Raw genomic sequence first — 18,336 nt, forward strand, 5'->3', positions numbered from 1 at the left:
GTTCAACTGTCACTCAAGTGGCCACGCCCTTAATTATGCAGAAGTTTAAGGCTTAATATAATTTCAATGGATGAGTTACAAAAAAATTCACCCCCCTCACAGTAATGAAGGGCAAAATTAGCTATATAGACCAAAAAACACTTTTTTACCAGGCTATAAACATATTATTTTCTACTGTAAAGTTGGCCATTTTTAACATGGTAGTCTATGGGAATTGACTCCCTTTTGGAGCCAGCCTCAAGCGGCCAGTCGATGAATTGCAGTTTAAGTCACTTCCGTATTGGCTTCATCAGAGAGATCGAAAGTTTGCCCCTCGGAGAAAATGCATGTGTCTTAAAGGGGAAGTTACCAAATTTTGCTCCTGTCTGTCAGTCATGTTAATCAAATTTTAAAAGCAAATTTTCTTGAATCTTTTTTTAATTTAGTTTTTAAGAAAAATGTTCTAGATTTTTTGTTTACCCCATTGGCAGATTTTTTGCTTGTTTTATGCACAAAATCACTTAAATTTGATATTTTTGGTCTAAAAACTAGAATTATTTTCTTGGGTCGTTTTGTTCATCAAGAAAAAGCATCTTAATTTAAGAATTTTTTAGATATTTTTACTGAAAACAAGACAAAAATATTAAGAATTTTTTCTTGAAAATCATTTTTGCAGTGTATAGTAAGTGGTGCTTTGCATATCCCTCCCACACACCCAAAAAATGGGCTGCTGTTTGATGTCGTGTTGGTAGTAAAAAATAAGGTGGTAAAAAAGGTAGTAAAAGGTAGTAAATTCATCTCTATGATTCCTGCATATACCCTGGAATGGATTCCCCTACTGAAAAATCCAGCTAAGACCAGCATAAAATGGTGAAAAGGCCCGGATTTTGCCAATTGTTTGCAACTGATTGATGATGCGGTTCCAACGTTAAAAGACCCCATTCAGGAGTCAGAACCATAGGCGATAAGTAAATTAAAATCTAATCTTAAAGCAACACTATGTAGTTTCCATGTAAAAATGACTTACAGCTCCCCCATGTGGTTGAAAAGCGCAACAGTGCCTGGTATCAGACACTCTTCTGCAGGCAGGGGGAGAGGCGGGGCTGGGTGCTCTACCCTCCACCCGCCACTTTCAGAGTGTGCTTGTAGCAGCTAGGAGGCTGCTCAGGTTGCAGCAACAGTACAATTTGTCCAGTTAAAAGTTGTTCTATCACTGAAATAATTTTTGAAACATTATTTAAATATATAAAAACTACATAGTGTTGCTTTAAGTGCTTTGTTTGTAATCAGCACATAAGTGCATATAATGTTAACAACACAAACATACAGCTGTGCTGTACTTTTATCTACTGTACTCCCAACCGTATGCTTCCAAGAGTTTGGCCTTTTAAAAATCTGACAACACTTTTTGGATATATGAAGGATGAAATACTACTCTACAAGTATCCAAGATTAACATGAGATTGGCAGAAACTGTGCATGTGTTATGTGATCTTTAATATTGACTAAGCTCACGTCAAAGATTAAAATCAAATGAGTGAAATCAAACTGTGATACTCCTAATCTCAGATAACTTTAGTCTGGATTTCATAGGTCACATATAGAAACTTCATGCTTGATGTAGCAATATGGAGTCTAACAGTGGCTTGATTTCAAACTGTTAAAGAAATGAGAAGTAATGTGGCAAGAGAATGTGATTTAAAGAGAGGGCAAATGAAACCGGAGATGCGAGACACTCATCTCTCTCTCTCTCTCTCTCTCTCTCTCTCTCTCTCTCTCTCTCTCTCTCTCTCTCGTTCATTCATTCCCGCTCTGGTCTGCTGTGATAGATTCGGTATGGTAAGACATTCATTAACCTTACAGACTTGTGTGCACTGAGGCTGATAAGCCCTGTGACTATCATACACTTGAATTCTGCCTTTAACACTACAGCTAGAAACGCTATCCTATTCTGACTCGGTTTACGGCATCTTATCTAAACGTACAGCACTTCTCGTGTCCTCTTCCAGAAATGCAAGTACCCCACTTTGGCCCTGAGCCAACAAATGACATTTAATATATGTTTTTAATCTCAGCCGAGACAATCGAACATCTTCTCACGGATACATTCTTCTCCGTGTTTAACCGAGAGGGGACGCGTTGGGTTTTTCATTTTTGAAATGAATGCACTTCAGTCAGGCAGAAAAGCTTACTGGAATACTGTATAGACCGTTTCACCGGACTCACGTGATACACGTCTGGATCCGAACTTTATTTCCGGTTTCGTTTTTTTTTATGGTCTGACTAGTTGCTAAACTGATCTCTTGAACAAATGCCTCGTCGAAAAGAACAAATGTTTTGGTTTCCTCTGTAATCTATGTGTTGTTTTTTTGCTTGTTATATAAATAAACTACGTTTAAAGTACTTTGTGGTTATTTATTATTAGCGGAGTTTACCGGAAGTTATGTGCAGACGCTTGTTTATGTTGTTACTGCTGAAACCGTCTATAAGATACTCTGCTCCTCATATTGAATAATTTTACAGAAGACGAGGAGTGAATTATGCAAGAAAGCTAAAATCTTTAGATGTTCGATTTACATGAGATAAAGAGATTATTTGCCCCGGTTGACCTTTGAACTGATGAGAGACTCAGCTGTACACGGCAAAAAAATACTTTCTTACTTAGTATTTTTGCACTGTTTTTAGTACAAATATCTCAAAATTCTTAAATCAATACGTATTTTCTTGATGAGCAAAATTACCTTAAAAAAATAAGTCTAGTTTTTAGACAAATACAATTACAAGCAAAAAAAATCTACCAATGGGGTACGACGATTTTTCTTCAATTTTTATTGAAATAAGTGTTTGAGATAAAAGGTACGTTTTTTTCTTACACCATTGGCAGATTTTTTTTTTTTTTTTTGCTTGTTTTATGCACAAATTCACTTAAATTTGGTATTTTTTTAACTTATTTACTTATTTTGCTCATCAAGAAAATGTATCTTGATTTAAGAATTTTTAGATATTTGTACTTAAAACGAGACCAAAATATTAAGAAAGTTTTTTGATGTGTATCACTGCAAAAAAAATGATTTTCAAGAAAAAAATTCGTAGTATTTTTGTCTTGTTTTCAGTAAAAAATATCTAAAAAATTTAAAATAAGATGCTTCTTCTTAATGAGCAAAACGACCCAAGAAAATAAGTCTAGTTTTTAGACCAAAAATAGCACATTTAAGTGATTTTGTGCATAAAACTGCATAAAATCTGCCAATGGGGTAAGCAAATTTTTCTAGATTTTTTCCTGAATTTAGTGTTTAAGAAAAATGTTCAATGCATCAAGGAAAAAGCATCTTAATTTAAGAATGTATTTATATTTTTACTGGAAACAAGACAAAAATAAAAAATGTTTTTCTTGAAAATCATTTTTTGCAGTGTACGGCTGAATCTACTGACAGCCGTGAAATATATTTTACCCAAGATGCTATGAATGGGGGAAAGACCGCAACTGTCAATCTGCTTCACTGCAAAAAATGACTTTCTTACTTAGTATTTTTGTCTTGTTTTCAGTAGAAATATCTAAAAATTCTTAAATCAAGATGTATTTTCTTGATGAGCAAAATGACCTAAGAAAATAATACTAGTTTTTAGACAAAAAATATACAATTTAAGTGAATTTGTGCTTAAAACAAGCAAAAATAACTGCCAATGGGGTGAGAAAATTTTACTTGAATTAAGTGTTTAAGAAAAAAGAAATCTTATTTCACAATTTTTTTTCTCACCCCATTGGCAGATAATTTTGCTTGTTTTAAGGACAATTTCACTTAAATTTTATATTATTTGTCTTAAAACTAGACTTATTTACTTAGGTCGTTTTGCTTATCGAGAAAAAACATCTTAATTTAAGAATTTTTAGATATTTCTACTGAAAACAAGACAAAAATACTAAGTGAGAAAGTCATTTTTTGCAGTGTTGTTAGGTCTGACGTCACGCGACACCTCTTCCAGGTTTAAACTCTCTATCAAATGTTAAGCAAACAGCAAAAAATACTAATACGCACCAAGGTTATTTTCGTAAACGAAAACTGAAACTAAGACTAAAACTATCAGCTAAAAAACATTTTCGTTAACTGAAATAAAATTTAAAATTCATAATAAATGAAAAACTAAAACGAAACGAAACGAGTAACAGTTATTGAAAAACTAACTGAAATAAAATAATAATTATCAAAAATAAGTATTCGTTTTCGTAATTAATAAGCTCTCATCCCGTGGCGGAAAATCTGAACAGGCTTTATAATAGACCCCTTAATCGCCTACGTCACTGTGACGTCACCGCTCTAGCTGGAGGCAAAACATGAAGAACTCATAGCAGGCGCGCTAAAAGTTTGAGGTTTTGACTTTAAATTGACGTCGTCTTGTGTTTTTGGCTGCCAAAATAGAAGTAACAACACTTTTCATTCAAAACTAAAGTTTTACCGGATCCCGGCAGACATTCCTTCACAGAAACAAAGAAGACAATTGTGGTTGAATGGACGGAGACGATCGCAAATAATGCTCGTGTTTGCAGCGCGCACTTCATATCAGGTAAAATAATATATCATATGTATTGGTCTTATCTAGTACAAATCAGAAAGTTTCTGTTTTATAGGTGATGATAAGTCAACCGTCAGTGCACTAGCTAGCTTAAATGTTAAACAAACAAACAGCGATAGATGTGTGTGCCATCCTTTGAATGATCTCTTAAAATACTTTATATGCCGAAAATACTTTATATGTAGGAAATATCCAAAACCTGGTTAAAATGTTTCCAATGAGAACAAGATACAAAAACGAACTGTTACAGAGTTAATTTAATAAAAATAGCTGTCACGCAGAGTCAGTAACTTTACATATTCGGACAGTTCCGAACCTTCTTCTGCATCTATGTTTAATAAATCCCTCCTAAAACGTCCTAGCTTACGCTTGTCAGCATTGCGTCCGCGCCTCTTTTTGCCTCCAACTAATCCCCGCCCACCCGGAGACGTTGCAATGTTTACAAACTTTTAAGGAGTCTTTACTTGTAGATGGCGCTTTATGCATTTGAGGTTAGCTGAGGCTGACAGCAACATCAGTTAACTGATAAATATGTCAGACAGTCTAGCTGCTGTTAGCTGCTAAACTATAATTACTAAAACTATAACTGAAACTAAATAAAATAAAAACTAAATAGAAATGTGTTTGCAAAATAAAAACTAAACTAAAACTAACAAAACCATTCATGAAACTAACTAAAACTAAACTTAAATTTAAAGCAAAATTGAAAACGATACTAAAATAAAAACTAATTAAAAAAAGCAAAACTATAATAACCTTGATACGCACTCACAAAGATTTAAACCTATAAAAAAATCATGATCGTTTCAATGATTCTGAAGTCTCATGACGATAAAGCGATTAATCTTTAATGAATCATTAAAATGTTAGTGTCCAGGATGACTTGAGATTTTGGCATCAAAGATATTAGCGTCATTAAGACAGATGATTTTCATTTCTACAGGAAATCTGAACAGTCAAATAGGTGAATATCTAAAAATTATATATTTTGATGTATAATAGAATATTAAACATGAATGAGGGACAAAAAATGTATACCATAAGCTAGATTGCGATGGCACAGAAATGTTTGTGTCCATTTTAATGTCAGTGTTTTCCCAGGAGAGCTGAATGCATGCAAAGTAAAAGAATTGAGAACATCTCTGTGTCTCAGGAGAGCTTTTGCTCAGGGGATAAGAAATAACATAATGCATTTAATCCCTACTAGTGTGCACATCTAATCTCCATATGACTTATTCAGGATGGAAGTTCAAAGCATGCACTTTAAATTCATTGTTTTGTATCAGGATGCTGGTCATTCAGCCATCAAGACACAGAAAACATCTTTTTACAAATTTCCACAGGACAAAGAACCTCAGAAAACGTGGATTGTTAAAATGAGAAGGGACCTAATTTGAGATGAGTATAGCGCATTGTGTACATAATATCTGTTTTGGATATTAGCCTTTTTGCTAATCGCTAATTTCTCATGTTGTAGGCATGTTTACTTTTCTTTAAAACGCCAATATAGTGCAACAATACAATATTTTATGACCACAAGTAAGTATACATCTCCAGTTTGTATAGATCATAAGAGTTTGTCTCATGTATTATCTCTGTTATGTTTTTTCAAGACCTTGAAAACATTGAGTTGATAACAAGCTATTTACGTGATAGTTTTTTTTTGTGCAAGTATTTTTAAAGGTAAAACCCCATATGAACCCCCAAAGTTGTGTACAAGTGTTATTTAGTTTTGAAATTTAGAAATAAATCCTGTTTCTGTTGATCCAATGAGCTTAAAAAACTTGCTGGAGAAAAGTTTTTAACGTATTCATGCCTTGCGTTTTTTATAATCTTTAAAAATGGGAGATACGTATGTACTTAGTTATAGGACTATATTAGTGTTTTAAATAAAAATAAGCATGCGCACAACATTAGAAATTAGTGATTATCCAACAGGCTAACACAAAACAGATTTTATGTACACATCACACAGATTTATGCATTTCCTACAATGTTAAGTTATTTTAGTGTAAACCCTGCAGCTGTGTGTGTCTCTGCTGAAGTTTGCATGCACACAACCTCCTGCTGTCCTAATAAATTTGTGTTAGCACTGAGAAACACACACACACACAGACAAACACCGCAATGTGCAAGTGTTTGTTTACGGATGATTCACAGCGTGTGCAACTCTGTTGTCTTGATATGGTGTGATTTATCACTGTTATAAACCTCACTGAGAAGGAAGCCGATGCACAAATGATTAAAATATTACCTCAAGTGTTTTGTATGCAATATTCAAACATATCTACAAATGTTTGACAAACCTCTAATATATCTTTATGTAGTTTTATGAATTTTCAAAATTCATCAACGGCTGGTTATTTTGCTCAGTTTACAGTAATCCAAATCGTAATCAATGGAGACATGCATTTGATTTCCGATAAAAACAAACAACTGAAGTTAAACAGGATTACCACAAGTAACAGTTAGTTACTTTCACATGATGTCAGTGTCTGGGCTGTTATTTAAGTCATCCAAGACTAAAGTCCTATTAAACTAAATGGAGAATGACAAATATCTCTAAAATCACAATTAAACAACATATTTCTGATCAACAATTAAAACTGACATTAACTGTACCATAACTTTTGTTTCTTAAGCTCAAGTTGCGCTAAAACACATTTTATTGAGGTTGATACTGCACATGCGCACTGGTTGTTTTACATGACTCTGTATAGAGCCCCTCTCTCAGATACTTTTAACTGGAAGATCGGACTTTTAACTGGAAGTGAGACCCCTTTAAGCGGGAAGGTGGGACTTTTAACTGGAAGGCAGGATTTTTAATTGGAAGGCAGGATTTTTAATTGGAAGGCAGGACTTTTAACTGGAAAGCAAGATTTTTAACTGGAAGGTGGGCCTTTTAACTGGAAGGCGGGTCTTTTACCTGGAAGGCGGGACTTTTAACTGGAAGCCGAGACTTTTAACTGAAAGCCGGGATGGTGGGACTTTAACTGGAAGGCAAGACTTTTAACTGGAAGGTGGGACATTTAACTGGAAGCAGGGACTTTTAACTGGAAGGCAAGAATTTAATTGTAAGGCGGGAAGGTGGGACTTTTACCTGGAAGGCAGGACTTTTAACTGGAAAGCGGGACTTTTAACTGGAAGGCGGGACTTTTAACTGGAAGGCGGGACTTTCAACTGGAAGGCGGGATGGCTGGAATTTTAACTGGAAGGCTGGAATTTTAACTGGAAGGCGGGAAGTTGGGACTTTTAACTGGAGGCAGGACTTTTAACTGGAAGGCGGGATTTTTAACTGAAAGGTGGGAAGGTGGGACTTTTAACTGGAAGGTAGGACTTTTAACTGGAAGGCAGGACTTTTAACTTTAAGGCAGGACTTTTAACTGGAAGGCAGGACTTTTAACTGGAAGGCAGGACTTTTAACTGGAAGGCAGGACTTTTAACTGGAAGGCAGGACTTTTAACTGGAAGGCAGGACTTTTAACTGGAAGGCAGGACTTTTAACTGGAAGGCAGGACTTTTAACTGGAAGGCAGGACTTTTAACTGGAAGGCAGGACTTTTAACTGGAAGGTAGGAATTTTAACTGGAAGGCAGGACTTTTAACTGGAAGGCAGGACTTTTAACTGGAAGGCAGGATTTTTAACTGGAAGGCAGGACTTTTAACTGGAAGGTAGGACTTTTAACTGGAAGGCAGGACTTTTAACTGGAAGGCAGGACTTTTAACTGGAAGGCAGGACTTTTAACTGGAAGGCAGGACTTTTAACTGGAAGGTGATACTTTTATCTGGAAGGTGGGACTTTTAACTGGAAGGTGAGACTTTTATCTGGAAGGTGGGACTTTTATCTGGAAGGTGGGACTTTTAACTGGAAGGTGGGACTTTTAACTGAAAGGTGGGAAGGTGGGACTTTTAACTGGAAGGCAGGACTTTTAACTGGAATGTAGGACTTTTAACAGGAAGGCAGGACTTTTAATTGGAAGGCAGGACTTTTAACTGGAAGGCAGGACTTTTAACTGGAAAGCAGGACTTTTAACTGGAAGGCAGGACTTTTAACTGGAAGGTGATACTTTTATCTGGAAGGTGGGACTTTTAACTGGAAGGTGAGACTTTTATCTGGAAGGTGGGACTTTTAACTGGAAGGTGGGACTTTTAACTGGAAGGTGGGACTTTTAACTGAAAGGCAGGAAGGTAAGACTTTTAACTGGAAGGCAGGACTTTTAACTGGAAGGTGATACTTTTATCTGGAAGGTGGGACTTTTAACTGGAAGGTGGGACTTTTAACTGAAAGGTGGGAAGGTGGGACTTTTAACTGGAAGGCAGGACTTTTAACTGGAATGTAGGACTTTTAACAGGAAGGCAGGACTTTTAATTGGAAGGCAGGACTTTTAACTGGAAGGCAGGACTTTTAACTGGAAAGCAGGACTTTTAACTGGAAGGCAGGACTTTTAACTGGAAGGTGATACTTTTATCTGGAAGGTGGGACTTTTAACTGGAAGGTGAGACTTTTATCTGGAAGGTGGGACTTTTAACTGGAAGGTGGGACTTTTAACTGGAAGGTGGGACTTTTAACTGAAAGGCAGGAAGGTAAGACTTTTAACTGGAAGGCAGGACTTTTAACTGGAAGGTGATACTTTTATCTGGAAGGTGGGACTTTTAACTGGAAGGTGGGACTTTTAACTGAAAGGTGGGAAGGTGGGACTTTTAACTGGAAGGCAGGACTTTTAACTGGAATGTAGGACTTTTAACAGGAAGGCAGGACTTTTAATTGGAAGGCAGGACTTTTAACTGGAAGGCAGGACTTTTAACTGGAAAGCAGGACTTTTAACTGGAAGGCAGGACTTTTAACTGGAAGGTGATACTTTTATCTGGAAGGTGGGACTTTTAACTGGAAGGTGAGACTTTTATCTGGAAGGTGGGACTTTTAACTGGAAGGTGGGACTTTTAACTGGAAGGTGGGACTTTTAACTGAAAGGCAGGAAGGTAAGACTTTTAACTGGAAGGCAGGACTTTTAACTGGAAGGTGATACTTTTATCTGGAAGGTGGGACTTTTAACTGGAAGGTGGGACTTTTAACTGAAAGGTGGGAAGGTGGGACTTTTAACTGGAAGGCAGGACTTTTAACTGGAATGTAGGACTTTTAACAGGAAGGCAGGACTTTTAATTGGAAGGCAGGACTTTTAACTGGAAGGCAGGACTTTTAACTGGAAAGCAGGACTTTTAATTGGAAGGCAGGACTTTTAACTGGAAGGCAGGACTTTTAACTGGAAAGCAGGACTTTTAACTGGAAGGCAGGACTTTTATCTGGAAGGTGGGACTTTTAACTGGAAGGTGGGACTTTTAACTGAAAGGTGGGAAGGTGGGACTTTTAACTGGAAGGCAGGACTTTTAACTGGAATGTAGGACTTTTAACTGGAGGCAGGACTTTTAACTGGAAGGCGGGACTTTTAACTGAAAGGTGGGAAGGTGGGACTTTTAACTGGAAGGTAGGACTTTTAACTGGAAGGCAGGACTTTTAACTTTAAGGCAGGACTTTTAACTGGAAGGCAGGACTTTTAACTGGAAGGCAGGACTTTTAACTGGAAGGCAGGACTTTTAACTGGAAGGCAGGACTTTTAACTGGAAGGCAGGACTTTTAACTGGAAGGCAGGACTTTTAACTGGAAGGCAGGACTTTTAACTGGAAGGCAGGACTTTTAACTGGAAGGTAGGAATTTTAACTGGAAGGCAGGACTTTTAACTGGAAGGCAGGACTTTTAACTGGAAGGCAGGATTTTTAACTGGAAGGCAGGACTTTTAACTGGAAGGTAGGACTTTTAACTGGAAGGCAGGACTTTTAACTGGAAGGCAGGACTTTTAACTGGAAGGCAGGACTTTTAACTGGAAGGCAGGACTTTTAACTGGAAGGTGATACTTTTATCTGGAAGGTGGGACTTTTAACTGGAAGGTGAGACTTTTATCTGGAAGGTGGGACTTTTATCTGGAAGGTGGGACTTTTAACTGGAAGGTGGGACTTTTAACTGAAAGGTGGGAAGGTGGGACTTTTAACTGGAAGGCAGGACTTTTAACTGGAATGTAGGACTTTTAACAGGAAGGCAGGACTTTTAATTGGAAGGCAGGACTTTTAACTGGAAGGCAGGACTTTTAACTGGAAAGCAGGACTTTTAACTGGAAGGCAGGACTTTTAACTGGAAGGTGATACTTTTATCTGGAAGGTGGGACTTTTAACTGGAAGGTGAGACTTTTATCTGGAAGGTGGGACTTTTAACTGGAAGGTGGGACTTTTAACTGGAAGGTGGGACTTTTAACTGAAAGGCAGGAAGGTAAGACTTTTAACTGGAAGGTAGGACTTTTAACTGGAAGGTGATACTTTTATCTGGAAGGTGGGACTTTTAACTGGAAGGTGGGACTTTTAACTGAAAGGTGGGAAGGTGGGACTTTTAACTGGAAGGCAGGACTTTTAACTGGAATGTAGGACTTTTAACAGGAAGGCAGGACTTTTAATTGGAAGGCAGGACTTTTAACTGGAAGGCAGGACTTTTAACTGGAAAGCAGGACTTTTAACTGGAAGGCAGGACTTTTAACTGGAAGGTGATACTTTTATCTGGAAGGTGGGACTTTTAACTGGAAGGTGAGACTTTTATCTGGAAGGTGGGACTTTTAACTGGAAGGTGGGACTTTTAACTGGAAGGTGGGACTTTTAACTGAAAGGCAGGAAGGTAAGACTTTTAACTGGAAGGCAGGACTTTTAACTGGAAGGTGATACTTTTATCTGGAAGGTGGGACTTTTAACTGGAAGGTGGGACTTTTAACTGAAAGGTGGGAAGGTGGGACTTTTAACTGGAAGGCAGGACTTTTAACTGGAATGTAGGACTTTTAACAGGAAGGCAGGACTTTTAATTGGAAGGCAGGACTTTTAACTGGAAGGCAGGACTTTTAACTGGAAAGCAGGACTTTTAACTGGAAGGCAGGACTTTTAACTGGAAGGTGATACTTTTATCTGGAAGGTGGGACTTTTAACTGGAAGGTGAGACTTTTATCTGGAAGGTGGGACTTTTAACTGGAAGGTGGGACTTTTAACTGGAAGGTGGGACTTTTAACTGAAAGGCAGGAAGGTAAGACTTTTAACTGGAAGGCAGGACTTTTAACTGGAAGGTAGGACTTTTAACTGGAAGGCAGGACTTTTAACTGGAAGGCGGGACTTTTAACTGGAAGGTAGGACTTTTAACTGGAAGGCAGGACTTTTAACTGGAAGGCGGGACTTTTAACTGGAAGGCAGGATATTAAGTCCTGCATTCTCCCCATTCTTACACTGTAAAAAATTCCTTGTTGCATTTACATTTTTGAGTTTTATCAACTTAAAATTAACATTAATTTCAACTTTTTAGTGAGGAGTTGTTATAAATTATAAAAAATAAAGTTGAAATAACTTCAAATAAATTTTTATATAATTTATAGCAACTGCTTACTATTCAGGAAAGTTTAAATGAATTGTATATTCAGGTTGATTAAGCTTAAAAATGTAAGTGCAACAAGTTATCTTTACAGTATAGTAATACAAATGTTTAATGTTGTTATATCCAATATCTTTTCCTTATGTAGGGATCAATCCAGCAACCTCTTGTCATCTATTTGCCATCCCCGAGTCTTAACCACTACATCACCGCAAAAACATGATTTTTTTCTCCATGACTGGTTTGAATATCTATCATAAAACTCTTCCTGTAAACAAGTGCCAAAAAGCATTCATGCCTGTACACACTCCAGGAAATATTCAGTGTGTATGGTAGCAAAAAGATAGATGATATCCTTTAGGATCAGCTGTCTGCAGTGAAGATGGATGGTCTCTTGTTGTATGCGCACACTAATGATATGAGTTGTCAAGCACTCGATATACAGAGCTCTCCAGAGGTTCAACCCTGCAGCTATTCCAACTTCTGTTTTATTTCCCTCGACCCCCCTGTGATAGGTTCCTCTACCCTGCCAGGTCTGCTCTTGGTGTGAACATCACAATTGTAAAGGTTTGTTGATTAACTGGTATGCAATTATTAATTTGTCCATATGTGTTCTAACACTGACCAAATTTGCATGTACAGGATAAAGGCATTCAAAACGTACAGTTTGTCACTTCTGCTAAAATGGATCAGTGATTTTATGACACCATTCTGCACTCCAGCTTCTCATCAGGTTCCAGGCTGTGAGATAAACTAAACGCTATATGCCCCCTTCTTACTTAATGTTAAGTGGAAATTAGGTCAGTGCATGCACTGCAAAAAAAATTTTCAAGAAAATATTTTTGTCTTGTTTTCAGTAAAAATATCTAAAAAATCAGAAATTAAGATGCTTTTTCTTGATGAGCAAAACGACCCAAGAAAATAAGTCTAGTTTTTAGACCAAAAATATCACATTTAATAGATTTTTTTGTGCATAAAAACAAGCAAAAAAATCAGCCAATGGGGTAAGCTAATTTTTCTTGCATTTTTCTTGGATTTAGTGTTTAAAATTTTCAAGATTTTTTGCTTACCCCATTGGCAGATTTTTTTGCTTGTTTTATGCACACAATCACTTACATTTGATATTTTTGGTCTAAAAACTAGACTTATTTTCTTGGGTCGTTTTGCTCATCAAGAAAAGGCATATTGATTTAAGAATTTTTAGATATTTTTACTGAAAACAAGACAAAAATACTTGAATTTTTTTTTGCAGTGTATAAAGTAATTTTGTATTTAATTTGAACTACATTTGTTTTTATCAAAATATACATACAGTATAATCCAGAAAAAAAATTTTTTGTTTTTGTTAAATAACATCAGCTATTTAATAAAAAAAATACACAAGTAAAAAATACTGGGTTGACTCTTAGCCGGATCCGCACTAGATCCATGCCGAAGTCAGCAGTTTCGGTGTGGATCCGGCCCGGAATCGGCTGCTGCTGGGTTTCTACCCAGTGTTGGGTCAAAAACGGATGAACTCTGCTGTTAAATCTACACGGAAAATGTTTATATTTGACCCAACAATGGGTTAAAACCACCCAGCATAGGTTAAATTGCAACCCAACAGGTTGTGTTTGCTCCTTTTTGACCCAACACTGGGTTAAAAATAACCCAGCATTGTTAGAGTGTATAAATGATCAAATTGCATCAATCTAGTAGAATGGCCCATCTGTTTAAAATACCCCTCATGAAAGTGAATCTCTCTTCTCTATTTACTCTTTCTCTGATCTCTGGAGGCTTTGTGACCTTAATGTCACGAGTGACATCAGCACGAAAGTGAACGAAAGCGACTGTACCCAGAGCAACTGAGCTAATACACCCATCGCTTCCATTACAGTACCATTTTCAAACATCATAAGAGCTTAATATTACATTACATGAAAGCAACAGTAGCTCCATTATGTAGTCCCAAACCACGTGACTTCTGTTTCACGCAAACTGTGAAGGTTTTATAGATATCCTGGCAATTATTGTCCATATAATGAGGGTTAGAGCTGTCAAGTGTGAAAACAAATCAGCATTAAAGTATTATAAAAATGGTCCAAAATATTCCTGTGCTATATTAGAATCTTGTCATCATTCTGGTGAATTATACAAATACGGGCATCCAGGAAATTTACATTGTGATTCATAAAAGTTTAATGCGACATAAATAAATGATGAAATAAATTATATTTTAGCATAAACTACACATAAAATAACAGACAGTTGACATTTATCACCAAAATAGGTGTCACATCAGTCTCTGTGACAGCTCAACACTCCACAAACAGCAAAAAAAGAGCCCCTTGTCCTAGCCAGTCAGAAACTCAATAAAAAAAGACCAGCATAGACCAGCATCATTCCCATGCTGGTTTGGTGGTGGTTTAGCTGGTGGTCATCAGCATACCAGCACCAAAACATAACATATGCTGGTCTTGGTGGTATGACCAACATGAGATGCTGGTGCTAGTATGCTGATGACCGCCATCTAAACCACCACCAAACCAGCATGGACCAGCGTGGGAATTATTCTGGTCTATGATGGTGGTCACCAGCAAACCAGTACCAAAACACAATTATGCTGGTCTTGGTGGTATGCTAGTTTATCCAGCAGGTTTTGCACATTTCTGGTGAGAGTTAATGCAATGGCAGTGTGTGTTTGTTTGTGTTTGTGTGTGTGAGTGCGCGCGTGCGTGTTTGTGTGTGTGTGTGTGTGCGTATCATGTGATGTCTGTGTGTGTGGTGTCCGGTCCTCTAAACAGGTTCTTTTATGTCTGTATGTGAGAGGTACACAAAGGGCACAGCTGCGTTGGCGTCTCTAAACCTGAATGTTTGCACACACACACACACACACACACACACACTTTTATCTGCACTGCCATCACATCATCTCATCTCTCACCAACACCAAACATCCTAAAACTGAGGCACATCACAGACTCTTACAAGAAGTTCTTTCACACACTTTAAAAGACAGATGCTTCACACACTACAAGTCTGTGGCTATGTGGAAAATGACTGAAAGATCCAAAAATATGGCGAAAAAATCTTCGAGGTAATATTCTGAAGATATTTTGGAGTCCAACTCATGAATTCTTCACTGTTTACCCAAAGACAACAAAAACACACATAAAATCTTTTTAATAGTTCACTTGTTTCTCTTAGACAGAAATAAGATTTAAAGGGATAGTTCAACCAAAGATAAAAATTCTGTCATTACTGACATTTCTGATGGTAAGCGCACAATTGATGGTACACATTGACTTCCATTTGAGGAAAAGCTAATACAATGGAAGTCAATGGAAGAAGATTTTTTGATAAATGATGGTAAGCACACAGTTGACGTCACCCATTGAATTCTATCATATTTGTTTTCCTACTATGGAAGTCAATGGTTATGGCAGGTGTGTGCTTACCATCATTTATCAAAACATCTTACTTTTCATTTAACAGAATAAAAAAACTCATATGAGAACAACATGAGAGTAAGTTCATTTTAGGGTGAACTATCCCTTGCAGAAAAAATTTGACTTTTTAAAGGGGTCAAAGCATGAAAATTTAGTTTTTCCATGTTGCTATAATTGGGTCCCCAGTGCTTATATCAACCAAGAAAGCGTGAAAAAGCTTGAAAAACCCAGTAACTTAGTTTTGGTAAACCATTCTCTGCAAGCATGTGAAAAAACAAGTAATTTAGATTTCGCCTGTTTTGTGACATAGGTAGAAGGGCCAATTAAAATAATTCTGCGCCCTTAATCTGCACTATCCAATGACTGCACTGCCATTTAGTCCAGAGAGAAAGAAAGAAAGAAAGAGAGAAAATAATTGACAGCACAACTGAGTTTCAATTTCAACAAACCACCATTATGGCGATCAGTGTTTGCATTTCATCAGCTCTTTTGCATTTTAAAGGAGACGCCCAAAAATTGAGCTAAAACGCACTTTGAGGACACCAAAGATTTATTTTACATCTTAAAAAAAATCTCACAATATGACCCCTTTAAAGTCTATTGCTTTTCAGACCGCAGCACTCTCACATGAGTCTCCTATGAAGAGCCTTTGTTTCAAACTCTCCCAAGATATCCAAGTTTGCAATGTTTTGCTATCTACACTGTCCCTAAAATTGTCACTGTGGTGTAAAAAATACATAAGGGGTGCATATATTAGTACCTTAAAGGCTCATGTTGATACCAAATGTATATCTGTACCTAAATGGAGGTTTTTAAAGGGTACTCCCCCAGTGACAGCTTGGAAACTATTTTTCCTGACAGTGTATTTTTAGATATCTTTACTATGCGCCAAGAATTGACTCAGATGTTCTCCTAAAATTACTTAGAAGTAAACTGACACAAATGAGACAAATCTGATAAAGAAATGACATAAAGCATGACTACGTACACCATTAAGTCTCCTGAGCTATGAAAGAGCAACCTCGAAGCGATAACATTTATCTTATTGTTACACACGCAGTGTATGGAAAAATACTACATGTATGAAACCAACAGTTTTTCATCTTGTCTATAAGAATCAGGTTACATAAAAATCAATACACTGGTAAAACAAAATTAAAATTTCATTCAATTCAATGACTGCACTTCTATATTCACCGTGTGACTGTTGGGAACCAATTTTCTGAATATTAGCTCAGCGGCATGTATTGTTCTGATATTACACGCTGAGATTATTTGGTCTGGAGTCTGATTTCATACCTGTTGTTGCATGAAATGTCTTTTGATGTTGATGTCTATGATAATGAGGGACAAAATGGAAATTCAAAACGTACCACCATCTTGTTGAGGGAAACCCAGCAGTCAGAGGGGAAATCCTGCAACATGGGCACCAGAAACTGTAGACAGCCGTCCCAGTGACACAGCAACAACATCATCGCTATCAAGTTGAATATCCGCATCACTGCACTCGCCATGTCATAGGTCATATGAAAGATCTGTGAGGGAAGAATAAACAGTTAGTAAAAGTTTATAAAAGATACAAAATATAAAAAGAGATTTCCTAAAACGGCCCATTCTGGTTCTTCATTCTGATTGGTTGGAACGCGTTCTATGCCGTGATAAAATACCCTGGTAACCCCACGGTTCAGACCGCATTACATAAGTATCACTGCGCCACTGTTGCGGCATATTGATTTATGAAAACACACCACAGTCTTTAATCATATATTTAATTTGTCTTCAATGGCACAATCAATGGCGATTTCCAGATAAATGTCAATAAATATTGTTTGAGTCATCTCGTCAATAAAGAGAAAATGTTCCCTAAGGAGTTTCTACCTCAAATTCATATTTCCGCTATTATCCACTGGGTGGCAATCTTACCCAACTTAAACACTGACGCACTTTGTCAAGTTTTGATCAGGCTCTGAATCTGATCTCTTATTAAAGTTCTTCACAAAAATGGAATTATCTCCACTTTTAGCTGAAAATTTGAGAGGTGATAAGAGAACAAATGAAGGTAGGTTGAAACAGGATTTTTTTTAAGTGGAGGGTCTGTTCTTTCATTTTATATTTTATGTTTATTTAAAGAAGATAATTTTTCTGGGTGGCAACTTAAAAAAAACGCTGACCGGGAAATTTCCAAATATGCTTCCAAGCATATTTGATCATCACTTCAACAGTTATATACAACAGCACAATATAAATGTTAATGTATAAATTAGATGAATGTTGATTTATGAAAACAAACATCACAGTCTTTCATTGTGTCTTTGCTGCATCTATGTTGCTTGGGAACTGCGCTCTGTTGCGGACACACTTGATTCTGAGGAACTACTTTGTTTGGTGGAAGAGTAATATTTGTATTAATATAATTAAAACTTATTTGTGTTTTATTTTATGATATCCTGTTATGCATATGAAGTAACTGTTTTATAAAAGCAATAAGCCCCGTGAAGCAGTGGTGTTACAGTGCATTTTATAACAGTTAATTGCTTTATTAACAAAGTTTAAGAGTTGTATTTTTCATGCTAAACAAAGGCAGTGTGTCAAAAAAAAATTTGAGCATGTGACGCAGGATTTCTGGGTCAAACTCACTCCTGCTCTTTCATACAATTTTCAGAAAAAATTTTTTCGAACATAGCTAACAGTTACGCATCATGGACCCCTTATTCCTTTTATGGGCACTTCCCCTGGAAAATCACGCCCACACGTCAATTAAATTGAGCGCGAGAACGCTTAGCATTAGCATTAGCACACAACAACTTTGTTATATACACTGAAAAAAAGACCTTCTTACTTAATATTTTTGTCTTGTTTTCAGTAAAAAATATCTAAAAAGTCTTAAATTAAGATGTATTTTCTTGCTA

At 36.8% G+C, this 18,336-nt stretch overlaps 1 protein-coding gene across 1 annotated transcript in view; it reads right to left on the bottom strand.

Annotated features, from left to right (window-relative positions):
• LOC129443159 (potassium/sodium hyperpolarization-activated cyclic nucleotide-gated channel 2) overlaps positions 1-18,336 on the bottom strand; it is an 87,999-nt gene that overhangs the window by 51,701 nt on the left and 17,962 nt on the right. Inside the window, exon 3 of the mRNA XM_055203591.2 lies at positions 16,801-16,962. Coding sequence (XP_055059566.2) covers positions 16,801-16,962 — 162 coding nt within the window. The remainder of the gene's footprint in view (positions 1-16,800; positions 16,963-18,336) is intronic.

The sequence above is a fragment of the Misgurnus anguillicaudatus genome, unplaced genomic scaffold (genome assembly GCF_027580225.2).
Source record: "Misgurnus anguillicaudatus unplaced genomic scaffold, ASM2758022v2 HiC_scaffold_26, whole genome shotgun sequence".
Classification (NCBI taxonomy): domain Eukaryota; kingdom Metazoa; phylum Chordata; class Actinopteri; order Cypriniformes; family Cobitidae; genus Misgurnus; species Misgurnus anguillicaudatus.